Here is a 22,638-nt window from a genome sequence, read left to right as displayed (position 1 = left end):
TAACATTTTCAATACTTACAATTCATATACTTACAAATTCTTACATACAAATACTTACATACAAATTAAGACACTAAATACTTATGATCTCACCAGCTTCAAAGCTGATACTCGCTTTCAAAATTACTTGTATCCTCAGGTCATCATAGACAGGTACCGATGCAAGGAGAAAGGAAGATGGAGCTTGTTCAAGACTTATCTTTCATTTTGATTTATGCTTTAGTGTTTATCAAAATTTGACAGAACACATTTGTATAATAATTATATTATTAATGCAATGGATGATGTTGTTGCTTGTTTACTACTTTACATTGTTGTTCATATTATACATGACGTCCTCCGCCCCAGAACGTTTCCGCCGTTCTTGGTTTTGGGTTGTGACAGATAGTCCCCCAGATTACCGGTCGATAGGGCCGAAGGGGCGGTCATGCCCAGCCATGCTAGATAGATTATGTGATATATGTGTTATGTGGTAGTAGTAGGGGTGAAATAGTCCCCAGTACCCGGTCGAGAGGACCGAAGGGGAGACCAGCACCCAGATATGCTAGTCAGTATCCGATCGAGAGGACCGAAGGGGAGACCAGCACCTAGATATGCTAGTCAGTATCCGGTCGAGAGGACCGAAGGGGAGGCCAGCTCCCAGATATACCAGTCAGTATCCAGTCGAGAGGACCGAAGTGGTAGGTCGGGCACCCAGATATGCCTGACAATATATGTATGTTATGTGATTGTATGGTATGTGGTATGTTGGGGGAACTCACTAAGCTTCGTGCTTACAGTTTTCAGTTTTGGTTTCAGGTACCTCTTCTTCGAAGGGGAAGGAGCTGGCGCGGTAGCGGCACATCACACACATGCCTCGTATTCCGCACTATGAGATCTTCCTGGGGATTTGTACTCCGACATTATTATGTTTTATAAAATGTTTTTCCAGACATGCAATATCTTTTATCAAATGATATGATCGGTGAACGTTTTATTTCTAATGTTTTGCTAAGTATACGTTTTAAAAATGAAATTTTTTTGGCTCGTATTTTTGGGACGTTACAGCATGCATACATGAGCCTTCAGCATGATTGGACAGCCTCGTCGGGCCTACAACATATATGGACCGCTCTCCAAGCCTTCGGCCTGACTGGACCGCATCGCAGGGCCTACAACCTGTTGTGATATGTCTCTAGCTTAACTCCATCTCTTCGAAGGATGGAATGAAGGGCCTGAGAATCACAACAAAGGAAACAAGATCGTCAGTCTTCGTCTAGGAGGCAGTCCCAGAATGAAGCTCCGATGACCAAATCAGTTCGTCTCTTAGAGAAGAGGTGAAAATGTGTTAGGCATGTGTTTAAGGGTTTCTTTTTCGATCCCTTCTCTTGGAGGAGAAGGAACCTTTTCATACCTATGGTCGGGGGGCAGATCCCCAACAGTATCTTTTATATTTTCAAGTTTGGCAGGGATAGACGACCTTTGATTAGTAAATCGTGCTCCACGAGTAGTCGTTTGCCATTGGTGCAGGGTTTCCAGGAGCAACGTTCTGAGCGCTACACATGTCGCTCTAAGAGGAGATTGGTACTATTTTGTCTTGAAACTGGCTTTGGCACTTGGACGCCAAGGAATGAATATGGGATCACAAGAGCGAGGGCGAGAGCGAGGACCCGGCGTTAGGCATACGTTGCTCTTTGCCCAAACCGTCTATCAGGCTGATGGTTCCTCTATTTTTGACGTATTCCTAGTGGGATACATTAACACAACGTATACGGACCACTCTCCAATCCTTTGGCATGACTGGACCGCCTCGCATGGCCTACAGCATATCCAGACTGATCTTCGGGCCTTCGGCCTGACTCGACTGCCTAGCAGGGCCTTCAGTCTATCCGGACCGCCCCGGGTATCTTGGCCTTCAGCACAAAGTTGGATCGCATCAACCCAACAAACCATAACATGTCGACATATACAATAACAATCAAGAATCAGCAATACATGTAATCATAAAGATCTACCAATCTAACGCATATCAGTAATCATCAGGTAATCATACAAATATACCAATCTAACGCATATCAGTAATCATTAGGTAATCATACAAATCTACCAATCTAATGTATATCAGTAATATCAGGTAATCGTACAGATCTACCACATACTTAGCATAACCTCAATCAATATACCATGACATCAAATCTAATGGGTCGGCCTTGGTGCCTTCGACCCACAAGTATAGTGAGGAAAAATCACCTCATAGTTTAATGAAATAGTTGAACAATATGCTACTCTGAATACAAGCTCTACCAGTCACCTTTACAACAAACAGTGACCAAACTCAGACTATAGCTCCAAAATACCCTTAGGTCAAACTTGGTCAAAGTTAATGGTCAAAAGTCAAATTCAACCTAGCTAGTCACCATGTCATGGCTAACCTAGCCCATGTCGTGGCCACAAATCGACAAAACAGACGGGTCTTGAACCAGTCGCCACACCGTGGCAGCCTGAGCCACACTGTGGTGACCAGTCAGGGTAGCTTAAACCATTAAGTCATTTTCTTTCAACTCAAGATCTCCAAACCTCAGATCTGGTCCTTCCCGTCGTCTTGATGGATAAAGTTTCCAACTTTATTCCTCAAGACCCTCAATAAGTCAAAATCCCAAACCCTAACCACTAGGGATAACGTAGTGCATCAAGGCTCTCATTAAGTACCCAATCCTTAGATTTACACCTTCAAAGTTTCTAGAGGGGCTTCATACTCCTAAGAAACCTTAAAAATCATGGCTTTATGGATATGCATGTCCAATGCATGTCATTTCCATTTTAGGTCAAAAAATAGGGTTCGATGGCAAAAACTCCATGAAAGACATCAAAACTCCTTCCTAGCTTATATCCAAAACACTAAATACTCCCAATGGCATGGAGATCCATAAAGTTGCAAACTTTGATAGATCTAACCACCAAAATTGACAAGACATAAAGAAAAAGGGTAAAAAGATCTAGAGATCTAGCAATTAACTCGTGAAGTTCCAAGCTTTTACCTCCTGGAGATGCTTGACGAGAACAAACTTCTGGATCTAGGCTGCCTTGAACTTCCAAGATGATCTACCAATCTCCTTCTTCCTTTACAACCACCAAAAACACACACTTTTAGGTTCAAAACTCACAAAAATGCTCTAGAGTTTGTAATGAACGTTTCTGAGGAATGGAGGCTGATGGGAGGAAGGCTACAAGGGGTTAAGATTGTTTAAATGGTTCCCAAATCCTAAACTTTAAGGTTTACAACAATAGCGGCTGCCACGCCGTGGTGACTCATTAAAACCTGTGGCCCATAAAATATTTTCACGCCGAAGTGAGGCTCCACCACGTCGTGGCAACCCAGAAAGACATTTGACATTGCGAAGTAAATCCGTACCTAGAATGGGTGTTACAACCTTAATGGATTAAGCCACTGATATGTTAAGTCCTTCCCTCATACTTTCCAAAAAGCTTCTAGGCACCCAGATGATCCATAAAAATCTTTGCTTTATCGTCATGCATGTCCAATGCATGTCACACCCCAAGTTAGGTCAAAAGGGAAGGGAATGGGGTCAAATCATGCATGGCTTCAAGACAACCTTAAAGTCCAGAGTTATAACATATGTTGCTCAAGGGAGCTCAATGATCAATAAAGTTGTCAACTTTATTGGATCGATCCAACCATTCAAACCAACCCAACGTAAAGAAATAAGATTTATAACCTAGATCTAAAGAGATGGAATCATAAAGGTAGGAGCTTGAGGACTTAAAAAAAGTCTGGAAAGTGCACAATGAGGTGGAGATGAGTTGCTTGTTGGATCTTTGCACTAAAAGTTTCTTCTTCTTCCTTCAAAGATCACCAAAAACCACTCAAATGAGTTCAAAAGCTTTAACAGGGGCTAGGGTTCATGAGGGAGTATTCTGGAGGTGATGGAGGTTGACGGTGGTCAAATCCTAGCCCCCATATCCCTTAAATTGGGCCGAAAGCCCGAAACTTAGAGTTTTGTGCAACATGAGGCGCCACGCCGTGACATTTAAAAGGTATCGTGTCGTGGTGACTTGGCATCACCACGCTATGGCAACATATAAACCACGATGTGGACGGAATAATTTCCAAAAATTCAAGTCTTCAAAAGTAAAAGAATAATACATGATAATACACGTGTTACAAAAGATGAACCACTCTCAACAACTTTAAACAGTTTAGTGATCACTTGCATTTTCTAAAAGAAAACGGTAGTTAAAAAGGAAAACTTGATCTAATTATGTTTCATAATCTGTTTGAAGGACGTTTAATACAGAGTATAAACAATGTTAGTTGAAAGATTCACGGTTGACACTAGATTCATTTTTTTATATATATATATTCTTATCGACAAAAGTGATTAAAGCACCATTATGACAACATCCTAAGTTAATTTTTTTATTATCTTTTTTTTAGATTGAAAGGTAAGATTGGTTTGTATGTTTTTATATATGGGTTTATGTTGACTTTTCTTGTAGTCGATATCTTAATGTATCCCGTACGATGTACAAGTCTGGCTTCCTATTTTGTAAGGGACTAGAGCATTATCATATTTGGATAAGACCCTTTAATAATTTATATGTGGAGAAAAGGATCTACCAGTACCAACTTCGATTGATTAAAGCACTATTATGACAACATCCTATGTCCACTTTTTAATTTTTTATTTAATTTTTTTGCTTTTCTTTAAGATTGGTTTATATGTTTTATACTTTTATATATAGGTTTATGTCGACTTTCCTTGTAGTCGAAGTCATAATGTATCCCGTACGATATGATGTACAAGTCTTGCTTCATATGTTGCAAGTCACTAGCTTCAGTTATATATCATCACTTTATATTCTCTTAGCATAAAAGTTCCCATCAACCGTGAACATTTTTAGAAGATGGTTTGATGGAAATAACACCCGGCAATATTAGATTCAAATACTGGGTTCCGCATTGTGTCGATTTCAATTCTTCATATTGTTGTTGGTGTTTACAAGTGCTAACTGAATCGAATTGAAGTTATGGGGTTCGAAGAGACGTTTACGGCTTATTTGGTGGGGAAGGATCTGATCAACAAGAGCTTTCATTTTGAGTACAATAGGCTCAAAAATGATTTGAACTTTTGCAGGCATCATAGACATAATGAAGCTTCCGTTGATTCTCATGGTGATGATTTCAATCAGACACAATGCCACAGTAAGCTTCTTGTTTCGTTTCTTCTTTTTGGTTTAACTGTATTTCATTATCATGAACTCTTAAATGACTGCTCCCATGCATAAGAGAAGTGAAAACAAAGATTACGTGTTATTTGATGAGCGTGGATAATATAAACAGTTCCTCATGGTTCTTGTGTTACCTTTACCTTACGCGTGTTTTAGGGTGTGAATGGATGTTCACTGAATTAACAACAAAAGCTACGAAGATGACTGATTATTTTGGTTTGAGAGTCGGGCAGCTTGTTCATCTTCATTTCTCTCCTGGTATGCGAAGATTCTTAGCAGGCCCGTTTCAATATTTCAAAGATGATCATGAAGCAGCACTCCTACACAAAGGATGGATGCTAATCCAGTTTGCTGTTATGAATGCTATCGCACTGAGGAAGATTCTTAAGAAATATGATAAAGTAAGCTCCATGGTCATTGAATTACATCGCCACGTGGTGTTTCTTGTTCTTGAATCTTGATTATATATGTACCATGCACAGGTTCACGAATCTGAAAGCGTTATCAACTTTAAATCCAAACTACAAGCCAAACACTTGGATATTATGCAATCACCATGGTTGATTGAATTAGTAGCTATGTATATGAATCTTAAAGGTTCGGACAGTTTGATCTCAGATGAGCTTTTTGGTCCACTCTCTTGTGATCTCAACGTCTCAAATCAAGGGTCTGCACTGACTTTAACCCTTCTAGGGTCCGAGAAATTGGAATGCAATCTCACGTGTCCTATTTGCTTGGTATGGCCTTAATTAAATGAACTTTAACGCAATTTAATGTTAGATAAAGAGGATCATTTAAATCTTTCTAAAAAAAGTTGTTTAAAAGTTCTTCTTGGTGAGCATATATGATGTCACAGGGTTCACTGACATAATGGTCAGTATTATACTTGTATTGGTTCAGGACATTGTTTTCCAACCATATGCTTTGAGCTGCGGACACATTTTTTGCAAGTCTTGTGCTTGTTTAGCTGGGCATGCATTGATCATTGAAGGCTTCAAATCCGCAAGCCCTGAGTCCAAATGTCCAGTTTGCCGAGAGGTCAGTGCAGTTTCTAACTACATATATAAAGTTGTAAAGTAATATATCTCATTTTTACTTAATTTTAAAACTAAGTTGATTAGCAAATAGGTTCGATACTTACATATATATATATATATATATATATATATATATATATATATATATATATATATATATATATATATATATATATATATATATATATATATATATATATATATATATATATATATATATATATATATATATATATATATATATATATATATTGATCAGCATATCGTTCAAGTGCAATAACATCTATAAATGCTGCGACTGAAATTTTAGCATGTTAAAAACATGTTGCAGTTTCGATCATCCGAAATTCCCAAATAGAAATTCGTTTTGCTCATCAATCAGTGTACGTGGTTGGAGTAACATTGAATTTTAAATGTCGAATTACTAGTAGTTACTACTCCTTCTATCTTGATACCACTCGGGATATATAATTTGTAAAACACAAGTCACGGCTAATGTTTTCCTTTTGTTACTTTAATTGTTTTTGCAGAGTGGTGTGTATGGCAAACCAGTTTGCATGTCTGAACTAGGTTGGCTCTTAAAACGAAGGTAATCTCTTTTATTTTGATATTAATTTACAATAGAGCTCGGAAGTATTTTTAGCTTGGGTTTAACCATCAAGGCCAAGTTGGTTGTGAAGGACGACAACGTAGGCACCCCGAGGACTAGTGACCCAAGTTTAAATCTCACCTAAGGCACAAAAATAAGGGTTTGTGACGTGTTATGGTGTCTTACCATATTGAAGTTGGATGTTAAACAAAACAAATTAAGCACTTTAGATATAATGGTAAATGATTTCGGTAATATACGTGAAGTAGAATTACTAAAAACCTGCAAACGAAAAAAACTATAAATAACACATATCTAGAATGGTACGGGGTCTAATCCGACCTACATCTATTGCCGAACGAGAGAGAGAATATTTTATTATCACCTAGAAAATTCAATCATATAAAGCTAAACCACATCTGTAATCGGATCATTCACTGTCACTCATATTTTTGGCTGCTAAAAATAAGGCTCTGCCCAAATGAAACTATCGCACCCAGTGTTTTCTATATGGTGTATCTATGTTGTGTTATGATTGGTGTATTTCTCTCTCTGCTTCCTTCTTCTATATACACTAAAATATGTATGTATGTATGGACACCAATTATCGTATGGTGGGAGAAAGCACATTTCAATGTCGTCAATTTAGGAGTAAATTGAGAATTGGGGTTGCATTCAAGATGTCTCCAGCTTTATAATGTTTTTTTTTACCTCCAAACCTAACAATCTCTCACTTGGGGGCTTTAACAACTTAGTCGTTCTCTGTCATCCAAAACCTTACGACGTCTCTCTCTCTCTCTCTCTCTCTCTCTCTCTCTCTCTCTCTCTCTCTCTCTCTCTCTCTCTCTCTCTCTCTCTCTCTCTCTCTCTCTCTCTCTCTCTCTCTCTCTCTCTCTCTCTCTCTCAAACTTATAAAAGGCCAATTAAAGTCATACAAAACTTCAACTTCTGGATGGTAACCACCTTGGTGAACATATCTATTAGGTTCTTCGTTCTATGGATTTTCTCTATATTTAGAGTTCCGTCATTAATTAACTCTCAAAACATTATAATGTGTTTCATTATATTGTGAAACACCATATTCTTTTCCAGGTAAACTACATTTTGGTTGTCACAATGCAATACATAATCCTCCTATTGCATTCCAAGTTCCTATAGGAAGCTCTCTCACCGTATAAGTTATTTGGTTGCTTCTACAATAGCCATATACTTTGCTTTTATGATTGAGAGTGTAACACTATTCTTTAACCCAGACATCTAATTGGTTGATCTACATCCGACTGTGAACATGTAACCTATTATGCTATTTCCTGAATCCATACATCCACCCAAATATACATCAGTGAACCCTTCTAAGACAAACCCATTTCTTCTGAAAAATAAGGCATCCATTGATGTTCCTTTCAGGTAGCATAACAACCACTTTACTCCCTCTCAATGATCTTTTCCTGAATTTGATAAGAACCTAGTCACAACTCCTACTACATGAGTAATGTGTGGTCTAGTTCATACCATAACATACATCAAACTACCAACCACAAATAAGTATGGAATTTTAGCCATTTGTTCCTTTTCTTCTTCCGTTTTTTGGGGATTGCTCCTTTGAGAGTCTCAACTAACTACCCAAAGGTGCACCTCTGGCCTTAGTATCTCTCATATCGAACTTTTCTAAAACTTTCTTAATGTACTTGGCTTGTGAAAGTTGAACCAGTTATAAAAAATTGGTTCGGTTTATTGGGCCAGTTAAAAAAAACACTATTAGCTTTCAAAATTGTTCAAAAAATATCATTCAAGTTTAGTCAGCAACAAAACAGCAGTGACCTAAGGTCTTTGTACATAAAATACCGTCTAAGTACACGTTTCTTTCAGATTACACATGATGATAATCGACCGGATGTTAATAGTAAAAATAATTAAATGGAAAATAATGAACTATGTGGCTTGGACTGAACAGGGAAATGAATTAGGAAAGTAAATAAGTTTCAAATTTGTTCAAAAACATCTTTTAAGTTTATCCAATGCAAAAAAATACCAGTAAAATAAGGTCTTTGTACACATAATATCATCCAAGTACACGTTTTGTTCAAATCACACTATATACTAGTTGGTTCAGGCAAGTGCCTAACTTGGCATATATATATATATATATATATATATATATATATATATATATATATATATATATATATATATATATATAATAAATGAAGGTTTTTTTGTCACATGTCACACTCTCATTCAATTTATCAAATGTCAATTTATGGTTATTTTGAATTAATTTTTTTTCATATGTCATTTTATGAATTTTTCTATTTTATTAAATCCAACATAATATTTTAATGTAATAATTGCAATAAAAGTAGTAATAAATAGATATTAATTTCATTGATGAATTTACCTTTTAGTTTCAAAATTTCCAAATTAAAACCCATTAGTTTCTTTTGTTTATTTATTTAAATTATTTGTTTAAATTTGAAAGATGAAAAACATTTTAATTATTTATTTTTCTTATTTTCTTATAAATTTAAATTTCTCAAATATTTTGACTTTTATATTTAATTTTTTTAAATTAACTCATGTAATACATGGGTCTCACAACTAGTGTATATATATATATATATATATATATATATATATGTGTGTGTGTGTGTATGTGTGTGTGTATGTGTGTGACATCCCCCATTTCTCAGAACCAGTTAAAACATTTTCTTTACGCTTTATAAAATGAGATGCGAAAATTCCCTGTTAAACAAACATTTATGAGATAACAAAAGTTATTTCATTTATTTTAAAACTTTGAGGATGTCGTCGCTCATATCCAAACATACATTACAATGTAAATATTAAAAGGACCTGAAACTACATACTACAGGTCACATCTCTTTATTCCACTCAGCATTCTAACTAGGCTTCGACAGCCTTACATTCGCTACCCATGATGCATAAAATGAGTGGGTCGGGTTTGGGAAAAACCTAGTGAGATGCATAGAGTTTTCAAGCCCATAATAATTTAATGACAATAAATAATATCATTCATGTAAACAATGATGTCAAATTACGCATATAAAATTGGACATAACACCAACTACCCAACCCAACTGATCCTCACAGATCCTAATGCACAATTATATGGAGGAATCACCCAACTTGATAAATTGTTAGAGCAATTGTTTGACTACACCGCTAGGGGAGTCCTTGGAAAATGTAAGTCATAAAAAGGCAACCAATGTTTAGAGATTTGATAAATATGGTATCCTATTTTATCTACGTCCATAGGTTATAATTCCATGCTAGCAACGTAATTCACTAGACCGCCTAGAATAGTTAAGTGTTGCCATCTACTATGTTCGATGACCCATACATACTTGGTAGTTGTCTGACCTGGACCCACCATTTCTAGTCATCAAAGAAAAAGGAGGAATATGACACTCTGCTATCTAAACTCACACGTTACCCCATAGTGAGACCTATCTAATGCCCAGCTTATTGGGAAGTAAACACCTTTTACAAATCCTATTATAACTAATTTAGACTTATGCTAAAGGCAATCTGTGTCCAATACAGTTCCTATTCCAATAGTACTATCATATTTATACGAGACATAACATAGATAATACATGTAAACACTTAATGTCGCTTATAAATAATACTTTTAATTTAATATTATGTTCATAATAGTAACTCTACACTCACCTGACAAAGTGTCTGATGATTGGTGAATCGGGAAGAGTTTCGCCTTACACCTTTTCCAAAAGACCTAGATATATATAACACTAAGTATTATTCTATTCCAACCAATATGATGGTGTACAACACTTCCTTCCGTACAGTGCTTCATGGGGAGGCATCTTGATGCTGGAGTGATAACTATTGTTGTAGGCAAATTCGGCCAGTGATAGGTGGTCATCCTAGCTACCAGGAAACTCTAAGGCACACGCCCGCAACATATCTTCCAAGTTTTGGATAGTTCTACCACTCTGTCCATGCGTTTATGGACGATAGGTAGTACTCAAACACAACTTCATGCCCATTGCTTCCTGCAAATTCTTCTAGAATCTAGAAGTGAATCGAATGTCCCTATCTGACACGATAGATAAGGCTACTCCATGTATCCTAATGATTTCCTCTACATATGTCTTAACCAACTTTTCCATAGACCAATTCTCTCATGCGGATATGAAATATGCACTCTTCGTAAGTCGGTCTACTACAACCCAGATCATATTGTGACCTCCCTTTGTCATTGGAAACTTTGTTATAAAATCCATGGTAACATCATCCCACTTCCATATCGGTGACGATCCAAATCCCCATATGGATTTCAATGGTGTGCCTTTACTCTTACACAAGTTACGTCATTACGCTATGTCAGTTGCCACATCGACCTTCATTGTCCGCCGCCAATAATAGGATTTTAAGTCTAAATACATTTTGGTGCTACCTGGGTGTATATAATACATGGTCTTATGAGATTCCTCCATAAGAAGATCTCGTATACCACACAACTTTGGTATCCAAATGTGATTCTTAAACTTCTTTAACCCTTGCTTGTCTTCTTCGAATACAAATGTCATACCTAGACGTTCTTCCTTCTTATCACCGTCTACCAAAGCCCTAGTCTGAGCTTCCTTAATCTTTTCCACAATCATTGAGATCGCTTCGATCTTCAAAGATCTATCTATTTTCCCTTCTGGAATCACCTTTCTACTTAAGGCATCGGCTACGATGTTCGCTTTACCTAGTTGGTGAAGTATATTGCAATCTTAGTCCTTGGGTAGCTCCATTCATCGCCTTTGTCTCATGTTTAATTCCTTTTGAGAAAAGAGATATTAAATGCTTTTATGATCTATATAGAGTTTGCATTTGGTTCTATAAATATAGTGTCTCCAAATCTTTAGAGCAAAAACCATTGTTGCAAGCTCTAAATCATGAGTCGGATAATTCTGCTCGTGGGGCTTCAATTATCTCAAGGCGTAAGCTACTACTTTATCCCTTTAGGTAAGGACACATCCCAATCCAATCTTAGAATCTTTATTAAAAATAGTAAAGTCATCAGTTCCTTCTGGTAGGATGAGGATTGGTGCTTGACACAACCTCTTCTTCAATTCACCAAAAGCTTTTTCTTGCTTCTCGCTCCAAGTATAGGCACCTCCCTTTTTGGTTAGGGTTGTCAATGAAGCTATAATAGAAGAGAAAATTTTGATGAATCTTTGATAGCAACCCGCCAATCCCATTAAAATACAAATTTTCAGTAGGAGTCTTTGGCGTCTCCCATTTCATCACAACTTCTATCTTTGTTGGGTCAACCATAATCTCTTCCGGGTTAACTATATGACCCAAAAGTTGTATCTCCCATATCCAAAAGTCACACTTGGAGAACTTTGCATAAAGCGTCTCCCTCTTAGGACTTCTAGTACTTCTCGGAGATGTTTACCATGATCTTTCTTGTTTTTGGAGTAAATCAATATATCATCAATGAAAACTATTACTAATTTATCGAGAAAAGGTTTAGAAACTCGATGCATCAAATCCATGAATGATGCTGGAGCATTTATTAGTTCAAAGGACATAACAAGGAATTCATAGTGTCCATACCTTCTTTTAAAGGTTGTCTTTTTGATGTCTTACTCTCTTATCTTTAACGAGTGATAGCTTGACATGAGATCAATCTTGGAGAAGATAGTTTCTCCATACAATTGATTGAAAAAGTCATCTATCACATTCTCATTATACCGTCCTTCTTCTTTATGAACAGTACTAGAGCTCCTTAAGGTGATGAACTATTTCTTATAAAGCCTTTGTCCAACAATTCCTAGAGTTGTGTCATTAACTATTTCATCTCTGTAGGTGCTAAATGATACGATGCTTTCGTAATCGGCGTCGTGTCTGGCAATAAGTCAATTCTGAATTCTACCTATCTCTCTGTTGGTAATCATGGTAATTCATCTGGAAATACCTCAGGAAAATATCACACTGCTGGAATATAAGTTATTTCCTTCTTCTCCTTCTCCGCGTCTATCACATATGCTAAGAATGTTATACATCCCTTGAATAGGCATTTTTGGATTTGATTCCAGACTTCACTCTACTCTTGTCCTCGTACACCACGACTTGCTCTCTCCCAGGGGGGTTAATACGCACCATATTTCTTCCATATAGGATGTCTGTAAGGTTTTATCCCAACTATTCCATGCTGATAATTACGTCGAGCTCACTTAACTCGAAAGGTAAAAGCTCATGATGAAATTCATTTCCGTCAAGGTTAATGGTCACGGCCTCTAACCTATTGCTAACAGATACATTCCTACCAAATTTATGCGATATAAATGAATGATATGCTCCAAAATCAATTATTATTATTGCAGGGATTTGGTTAACTAAGAATGTACCTGAAGCAACATCAGCCTTTTCCTTTACTTCGTTAAGGCTCGTCTGATAGCTTCGACCCTTGGGCTTTGGTGGCATGATCCTTGGGATTGGTTTCTCAACTTTTGGACAATTTGCCTTCATGTGTCCCTCCTCTCCACAATTAAAACAAACGTTTCCATTCACTAGGCAATTTGTAGAGATATGCCCTGGCTTCTTGCACTTGAAGCATATAACACAGTTGCCAAAATGCTTCTTCCTGTACTGGTCGCAACACTTCCCTTCAATGTTGCTTCCAGTCTTTTTGTTTGACTTTGAGAACTTCTTCGTCTTACTATTTTTGTTGTTGATTCCCTTAGCCTTCCTCTTTTCACCAACTTCCACTCTAGTGGTAGTCCTTTTCTTAAGCATGCCTTCCACAAATTTTGCAGCCCAAATGGTCGCTTCGAAAGTAGGTGCCTGCTTAACTGGAATCGTATACTCCCATGGAAATCCTTTTGAATACCTATCAACCTTGGTCAACTTGTCAGGGATGACTCGTAGGGAAAATTCCATCTTATCAGTGAAAGTGTTGGTGTACTCATCAATTGACATGCTACTTTTCATTAAAGTCAAGAACTGATTCTCCAATTCCATTAGGTTCTCATCCGAACTAATCTTCCTCTTGAAATGGGTCACGAATTTGTCCCATGTTAGTTGCAGTGGCTTTTTGGGGCTCAACATATTTCCTAACGTGTTCCACCAACAAAGTGATGTGCCCTTGAACTATCTTACAATATAGGTGGTTTGTAGTTTTCTCGTGCAGCCACATGTGATGAAAGCTAACTCCATTTCCGAGATCCAACCAATTACTCCCACTGGATCCTCCTTCTTGTTAAATGTTGACGGCTTGCAAGTCTTGAAATCCTTATACTTGAAATAGCCTCTGGGTTCACCATTTCTTCGAATCTCCAAGTCTTCCAGAGGAGGGAGTGGTTATTGATGACTTTCTGAGTCATCATTTCCTTCCTGGACCGTCATGAGAGGGAATCGGTCCGTTGTTGACTTCTTCAACAACTATCAACTTGTTGATAGCAGGCGCTCGTCCTCTATCATTAGCTAGATCTTGAGCCAAGAGTTCCCTAAACTCATGTCATTGTTGTTCGAGCATTTCTTGTATCATTGCTCAAGCTTCATTCATCGAGATTTGAGCAGTAGCTGCTCCGACTTTCTGAGGTACTGGACCTCCTTCGTTATTGACGACTCTTCCCCTCCTAGTGATCGTCATGACGTTCTATAGTCATAGAAACGAGTATTTTTATAAGGTGATGTATTACTTATTACACATACATATATAAACATTTAGTAGATAATGAGCAGTTAAGGCATCTTCCTATAATATGTTGGTGCTAGAGACTAAAGCAAAAAAGGTATATATCGTAAAGTAATCTATCACACACCTCTCCGATCATACTTAGCTTCTAAGTTTAATTCTATAAGTACCTAAATCCATAGTTCGCTTTAACTAATGCTCTGATACCAACTGTGACATCCCCCATTTTTCAGAACCAATTAAAACATTTTCAATACAATTAATAAAATAAGATGCACAAACTTCCAGTTAAACAAAATATTTATGAGATAACAAAAGTTATTTCATTTATTTAAAACTTTGAGGATGTTGTCGTTCATATCCAAACATATATTACAACACAAATATCAAAAGGTCCTGAAACTACTTATTATAGCCACATCTCTTTATTCGACTCAGCATCCTAACTAGACTTCGACAGCCTTACATCCGCTACCTGTGATGCATAAAATGAGTGGGTCAGGTTTGGGAAAACATGGTGATATGCATAGGGTTTTCAAGCCCATAATAACTTAATGATAATATATAATATATTTCATGTAAACAATGATGTCATATGATGTATATAAAATATGACCTAAGACCAACTACCCAACCCAACTGATCCTCACAGATCCTAAAGCACGATTATCTGGAAGAATCGATCAACCTGATAAATCGTGAGCAACTGTTTAACTACACCGCTAAGGAGTCCTTGGCCAGTGTAAGTCATATAAAGGCAACCAATGTTCAGAGATTTGATCAATATAGTATCCTATTTTATCTACCACAAGTTATAATTCCATGCTAGCAACGTAATTCACTAGGCTGTCTAGAATGGTCAAGTGTTGCATCTACTCTGGTCGATGACCCATACATACTTGCCAGTTGTCTGACTTGGACCCACCATTTATGGTCATCCAAGAAAAAGAAGGAATAATACACTTTGCTATCTAAGCTCACACGCTACCCTATAATGAGACATATCTAATGTCTAGCTTATTAGGAACTAAACACCTTTTACAAGTCCGATTGTAACTAATTCATACTTATGCAAAAGGAAATTTTCAGTGCAATACAGTTCCTAATCCAATAGTACTATCATATTTATACAAGTATCACATAACATAGATAATACATGCAAACACTTAATGTCGCTTATAAATAATACTTTTAATTTATATTGTGTACATAATAGTAACGATGCACTCACCTGACAAAGTGTCTGGTGATTGGTGAATCGGGCAAAGCTTCGCCTTACACCTTTTCCAAAAGACCTGGATGTATATAACACTAAGTCTTAGTCTAGTATCATGATTATTATCCTATGGGTTTAGATTCTTAAATAATCCTAATGAATATTGAGAGTTCTATCAAATAAGGATCAGCCATGCAAGAAAGCTGGAAAGCAAGACCATTTTGGCGTATAGCCTTTCGAAAATCCAACAACCAAGCCAACATGACCATTCTGGACACTTTTCTCGTAAGTAGATCAATCAATATAACTACTTGGAATCATTGATAAATCTTAATTTTATGTTCCTAGTGACGACTTATAACTATAATCGTAAATTATACGGAAGCAGAGTAAGTGTAGCTCACTTATAGAGTGCTCTTGATGAAAATCGAGAACTAAGCAGGGAGAATACTGACTCGGGACTTCTAATCGAAGGTTACAATTAGCTGAGCACTTAGGGGTGTCGTAGGGCTCCGCCACAGACTAAAACTAAGGGAAACTGAGCTAAAAGTCAAATAATATCGAGAGAGGAAGTTTATAGGGGTGAGGGATTTGGACAGGAGACTGAATGTTATTTATAGGAGGGAGATTTGGCTTGTGCGTCACGCACATACCAGGTGCACGCCGCTTACTGGTCTGGTCGGCCCTCTCAGAAGCTGACACGTGTTCGAATATGGGTGGGACTGCACGGCGGCTTCTAGAACACTCTGCTCGCCGCGCATGTCGTTTTTTAGATTTTCAAAATTGTGTATCGTCTTCATACGAGCTCCGTTTTTGACTTTCTTTATAATACCAGAAAGCCCTCGATGAGATCTACAACTTTATTTGTAGACTCTGTCGGCTAATTTTGACTTTATTTTTTTAACACATGTATAACTTTCTCATCCGGGGTCCATTTTCGACTGTTGTTATATCGTTGGGCTCCTGTTAACGAGATCTTCAACTCTCATTTATATTGTTTCGGCTAACAATCAAGCGATCTAAAATTCATTTTTTGTGTCCGCACTAATTCACTAAAACTTCAAAAAATCATAACTTCCTCTAATGAACTCAGATTTAGATGTTCTTTATATGCAGGCTCTCAGTTTAATGACTACAATGAATTTCATTTAGATCACTTGGGCTAGAAAGTAGTTTATCAAAAATTGACATTTTACAATACGCAAAGTCGTGCCGTTTAATTGCAAAACTTCGAAGAAACATAATTTCTTCATACAAAGTCATTTTCAAACGTTCCTTTCTCCGGAATCTTTGTCGCATATACTACAACTTGGTTAAGACTATTTATCTTAGAATAATATCATATTTTTTACCCATATTTTAATCTTGCTTATTTTATTCTTAAATACCTAGCATAAAATAACATATAAAACACATAAATATATGAATAATCCTTTCTTATTCATTCATATAAATATTACAATAGTTGACCAAAGTGATTACAGATTATGACTAAACTTGAATGATATTTTTTGAACAAATTTAAAACTTAGTTACCCTTCTAAGTCATTTTCATTATAAGTCCAAACCATGTAATTTATAATTTTCCATTTAACTAATTTACCAATAATATTAACCTAATTAGTCAGTTACCATAATTTGTAATTTGAACAAAATGTGTACTTTTATGGTATTTTGTGAACAACATCATTAGTTCATTGGTATTTTTTGTACCAACTAAAATAGAATAATATTTTTTGAACAAATTTAACACTTAATCTAAGACATGCAATGTACGTTTAGGATTAATATCAAAAGGTAACGTTTGATTTTAGAAAGTTGACAAGAAGAACATAAAGTCGGTGTTGATAGCAATGAAGTAAGCAACAAATGATATGTTTTAGCTAAAAATAACATCAAAAGTTGCATGTCCTAAATGATTGTGCCAAAGCTCAAAGGAAGCAAGAAGTGGATTGGAGGAGAGCTTAGCCAAAAACGACTTGTGACCTTGCTCCGGAATGTAAAGACCATTTTTAACCCGACCCTGAGCTAGGATGTCCTGGGTGAGACAATTTTGAAGAGCAAAGAAATAATAATATAACAAAATGTCAATAGGTTGATCATTTGTGAGTTTGGTAATAGAAAAAAGGTTTTTAGGGAGATGAGGAACAACAAGGATATCTAACAGTTTGATATTATTTTGAAGAGAATAGTAGCATATATGAGACACATGTAGAGATGTACCATTACCATAAGTGACATAATCCTAGCCTTTGTATGATTTGACATTTTCAAGGTTGAAAGAGGAAGGTGTCATCTGAGCAATTGCTCTAAAATCGACATACCAATCTGGAGAGCTATCATGAACATGGCACTGAGAGTGTAAATTAGTGGCAAGGTTTGCATATGATTGGGGTAATCGAGTTACAAAAGAGTTAAGATCGAGACACTGAGTTTCATAGTGACCATCCTTACGACATAGCTAACAATGAGGGTGACGACGACCGCAACCTCGTCCTCTGGAAAAATTATCATCATTATTAGAGCTTCGACCACAACCAAGGTTTGAGGGTTGAGAGCGAGTTTGAGTTGCATTAAAAGCAACATGTGGTGGAGTGGAGCCATGAATAGATTGTAAGAAATAACTCATGACCTTCAGCTTGAGAGAGAAGATCGTGAAAGGTAGGACAAGGTTTGACAGCACTATGGGTAGTGGAAAATGTCTCAAAAGACAACCCAAGACCACATAAGAACCAATGGGATTTATTCACATCATCAACAGAGTGACCAATCACATATAGTTGATCGCAAATATTCTTAAATTTATGATTGTGTTCAGTGACAGAGGAGTTACCTTTTTGCAAACTATAGAGAGAATCATGTAGGGTTTGCGTGCGTTCCACAGAGTCATGGATGTAGGATGCTTCAAGGGAACGCCAAACGGAATGAGCATCATCAAGACCTAAGACTTGAGACAAAGCTTCTTCAAAAATTGAAGAGTAGATAATAATGAGAGCACGTTGATCCAAATGAGGCCAAGTAGCACAATCTGGATTGGGAGCAGTGGCGATGTTGGTGGTGATTGTGAGAGAAGGATTGACGGTGGAGCCGTCAATGTGACCAGAAAGCTTCAGATATGAGAGAATGGCCAAAAAAAATTTACAAAGAAGATAATTAATGAAAAAGATATTGATGGTAAGCATGTGAAGAAGGATGGAAAGGGAGAGGGAAGAATCGTCGCCAACTGCCATGAGGAAAAAAAGAAGAGGTGCGATGATTAGGGTTTTAGGAGGATCAAAGTTAGCAATTAGGGTTTTAGGAGGATCAAAGTTAGATTGATACCATGTAAGGTAGGATAAATTCACCACACATTGTGGAGGATATTTCATTAACAATATATAATACAAGGAACAGAGAAATTACAGGAAACAATAAATACAACATAATACATTACTAGTTTGAAAGATTCTATGAGATATCCTTAATAACATGTCTGTATTTTTTTCTTGTTTTGGGAACTTACTTTCAATTATGCCGATCAGGTACCAATACGCTAATGCATATATGTTTTAGGGGTTCTTAGATTACCATAAACATATTTCAAGTCACAAAATCATCAACTTTTGGTAAATTTATCAACATATTTACCAATAGTAGCAATCTAGTTTCAGAATTGGTATATTATTCAAATTATGGTGTTTACAATAATCACAGAAGTACCGCTTTCGTGAGAAAATTATACATCTGCATAGTTATTGAGTCGACCGCCATCACCAATATTTTCATATTATAGTTAATATATTTCAGTACCAGAAACTTTAACAATTTATAAGATGTATTTGTTATTTATTACCATACTAGGTTATAGCTCGTAGGAATCACGGTTATAAAAATAATTAAAATTTTATAGTAAAACTCATGTTGGCTGGTTGACCGGTTCCGATTCGAACGGTTTAATAGGTTTGTTTGCTGGATCAACCTCGTTTCTACACATACACCAAAAAGAAAATAACATTTTGCTAGTGAGACGTTAATCGTGGTCACTGCGTACTAATCCTCGCTGAAAATTTGATACACTTTTATATCTTATATATGCGTTATAACTTTTTACATGATAAAGAAATATTGTTACATTCCCAAAATTACCATATATACTTTAGTATTTCAGGACATCCTTAATTACTTCATAAATCATAACGACATTGTACAAGTCCCGTAGGCACTAACATTAAATCATGATTAATATTGCATTAAAGGATGTTGCAGTTTATAAAGTAACTCTAGCGATTGCGCTTATAATGTTAGCCAAGATATAAATAGCTAGAAGCATGGGAAACGCTACTTGCGATGAACATGGGAATTAAGCTCGTAAATGAGGCTAAAGTACAAAACTTGAGAAACTACTTCCATTGACCTAGATGAAGGACGATGAGTCAGGTGGATTCTTTTTTCATGAGATGGAATATATTTAACTAATATTCAATCTCCAAGAGAAGATATCGAGGAGATTACGTTGGTGAAAAAGTTTCTTCATGCCATCTTGAAACTATGTGTTATGACAGAAGTATACAATCAACAAGATTAATTGAAATAAAACAAACGAAATTGAGATATATACATGAAATATACAAGAATCGGTTTACAGAAAACATACTTGATGGTTTATGTTTACAACAGAAACACAAAAAAAACGAAATTATATAGATTGAGGCCTGCAAATTGCAGTGTCCTAAGACAGAAATTTCCCTGGTAGGGATCTGTCTAGAGGATACAACAATCAACCAAGAACTTCTCTTCATTCTAACGAAATTCTCTATGTTCCCTTCATTGTATTTGGAGTACAAATCTGTATGTATTTTTTCTGAACCCGAAATCTGGTCTTTGGTGATCTATTTATACATATAGATTGACTGGTTTTTCCCTCCAAAACTGCTAACCGAAAATAACTGTCAAAACAGTTAAAACGAATTTAACAGATTTTTAATATATAATAAAAGTCAAAATCGGAATTAATATATATATATATATATATATATATATATATATATATATATATATATATATATATATATATATATATATATATATATATAATATTGTAACTAGTCAATGAGACACCAAGGCCCAAGGCCAATCTTTGACCATTAAATAAATATATATATATATATTAATATAAGCTTTCAAGACCAATTTGACTAGCCCAATCACCAAATCCAACCCGGTCCCTCTAGTCCAAGCCTTTGATCTAATTAGTAAACAACTAGTAGGAGGCTTTTTAAGAGAGTATAAGTTTCCTCTTTCTTCCATTGTGGGACAAGTCCTAAAGAGAGTGTTTTCCATTTAACAAAGTTCCAACACTATGTATGCAATTAATCGTGACATCAATGGAATAATTTTAGAATTGAAGAATATAATAGTAGAAGAAGTTATGACAATACCTATGAAGAGAAGCTATACTGTGAAGAACAACCGAAAGAACCTGTTAGGAATAGTAGGATTCTTATGATATAGGACTATACGAGATTGTGATCAATTTAAACCAGTCTTATTGGTATCCACACAAACAGATAATTAACAAGAACAACTTCTAGACACGATCTTCAAAGTAAATTACCACCTTCTTTTGCCCTTTCTATGGTCGAACAAACACACAAAGGAAACAGGAGAGGGGCTACACATGTAATAGGGGAGATGGAGGAGGCAATTTAATTAAATAATTGGTTCAATAATAAGCTAATAGCTGCCTTCTTTATAAACGTGTTGGTTTGGATGGCTTTTAGAAAATCATTTTCATTTCAATAAACAAAAAGCAAATATCCATATAATCAATTACTTTAATCATTTATTTCTAAATACATAAACTATTTTTTTTATTTAATAATTTTTTTTATTTTGCTTTTGTACAAATTAAATAGTTATTTATTTTATCATTTATTTATTTTGATTTGTAAATAATAACTATACTTATACATAAAAAAAATTAAAAATAAATAAAATTAACCAACAACAACAACTAATGTAATGTAAATGTTGAACACGGTTAGAAAGGCTCTCCATGGCATTTTTGTTTTTATATCGGTTCGTTGGAAATGCACTTATAATATAATTAATAATGTTTGTGGTTATAAGATTACATGAATTTTGTTGTGAACATGTTTTAAATGCATTTTTTGCTTAGTATATCTCTTATAGGTACAAAGATGGATATAAGGAGAGATTAATTGAAGAAAGAAAAAAGATATTGAAGCAAACTAAAGAATATTGGGAGTTGCAAACAACTTATATGATTGGGATGTGACATTGGACCGTCGGCACGTCACAAACAAGTTATATGATCGGGTTATCACAAACATCTCCAATCCAACATCACATTCTATTTCTATGTCATTTGTTTTAAATCCAATGTCGTTTATTGCTCCAAATGAATGTAATTGAATAATGTAACACATAAATTTGTGTTATATACTATTCATTTATATAACATTTGTTAAACCTTCATGTGTATCCTTCAAGTATATGTTTGGTCATTTCCAATTAATGCAGTTATATAAATGTAATATTCGTTTATTTGTAATAATACTATGTATATATTTAAATTTATATTAGTTAATCATGTATATTTTATTTAATATTTATGTTTCTAATTCATATAAACATTTGTATACTCATAATAATAGAAAAAAAATGTAAGCTTAACTTCTAAAAACTAATAAATATAAAGGAACTTTAAAAAATCTATAAAAGTTGAGAAAAATAATGCACATGCTTTTGAAGAAAAAATTCGGATAATTGGCTAGATATGAACTATTGTACCAAATATTACACCATTTTTAAAAAGGTTTTGTAGGGTTTTGATAAAATCATGTTTGTGGAGGATATTTCGTTACCAATATATAATAGACAAAATTGC

General features: G+C 35.6%; 1 protein-coding gene across 4 annotated transcripts; it reads left to right on the top strand.

Annotated features, from left to right (window-relative positions):
• Positions 1-4,761: 4,761 nt before the first annotated feature.
• Positions 4,762-22,332, top strand: LOC111918103 (probable E3 ubiquitin-protein ligase BAH1-like). 4 transcript variants are annotated; one of them, XR_006184407.2, is made up of 7 exons: positions 4,762-5,203; positions 5,386-5,630; positions 5,712-5,966; positions 6,130-6,267; positions 6,598-6,649; positions 6,797-6,855; positions 21,921-22,001. XR_006184407.2 is itself a non-coding variant. In XM_023913768.3 (6 exons), the coding sequence occupies exons 1-6, from the start codon at positions 5,029-5,031 to the stop codon at positions 21,947-21,949; spliced, it is 915 nt and encodes a 304-aa protein (XP_023769536.1). In that variant the 5' UTR covers positions 4,762-5,028; the 3' UTR covers positions 21,950-22,332. The 4 variants fall into 4 exon arrangements, 2 of the variants coding, with proteins under 2 accessions (XP_023769536.1, XP_023769535.1); XR_006184408.2 differs by having other exon boundaries at positions 21,907-21,957; XM_023913768.3 differs by lacking the exon at positions 6,598-6,649 and having other exon boundaries at positions 21,907-22,332.
• The last annotated feature ends 306 nt before the right edge of the window (positions 22,333-22,638 follow it).

Source organism: Lactuca sativa, chromosome 6, assembly GCF_002870075.4.
Source record: "Lactuca sativa cultivar Salinas chromosome 6, Lsat_Salinas_v11, whole genome shotgun sequence".
NCBI classification, from domain to species: Eukaryota; Viridiplantae; Streptophyta; class Magnoliopsida; order Asterales; family Asteraceae; genus Lactuca; species Lactuca sativa.
Note: the sequence above shows the minus strand (reverse complement) of the source record. Positions and strands in the feature narration are given on the sequence as shown.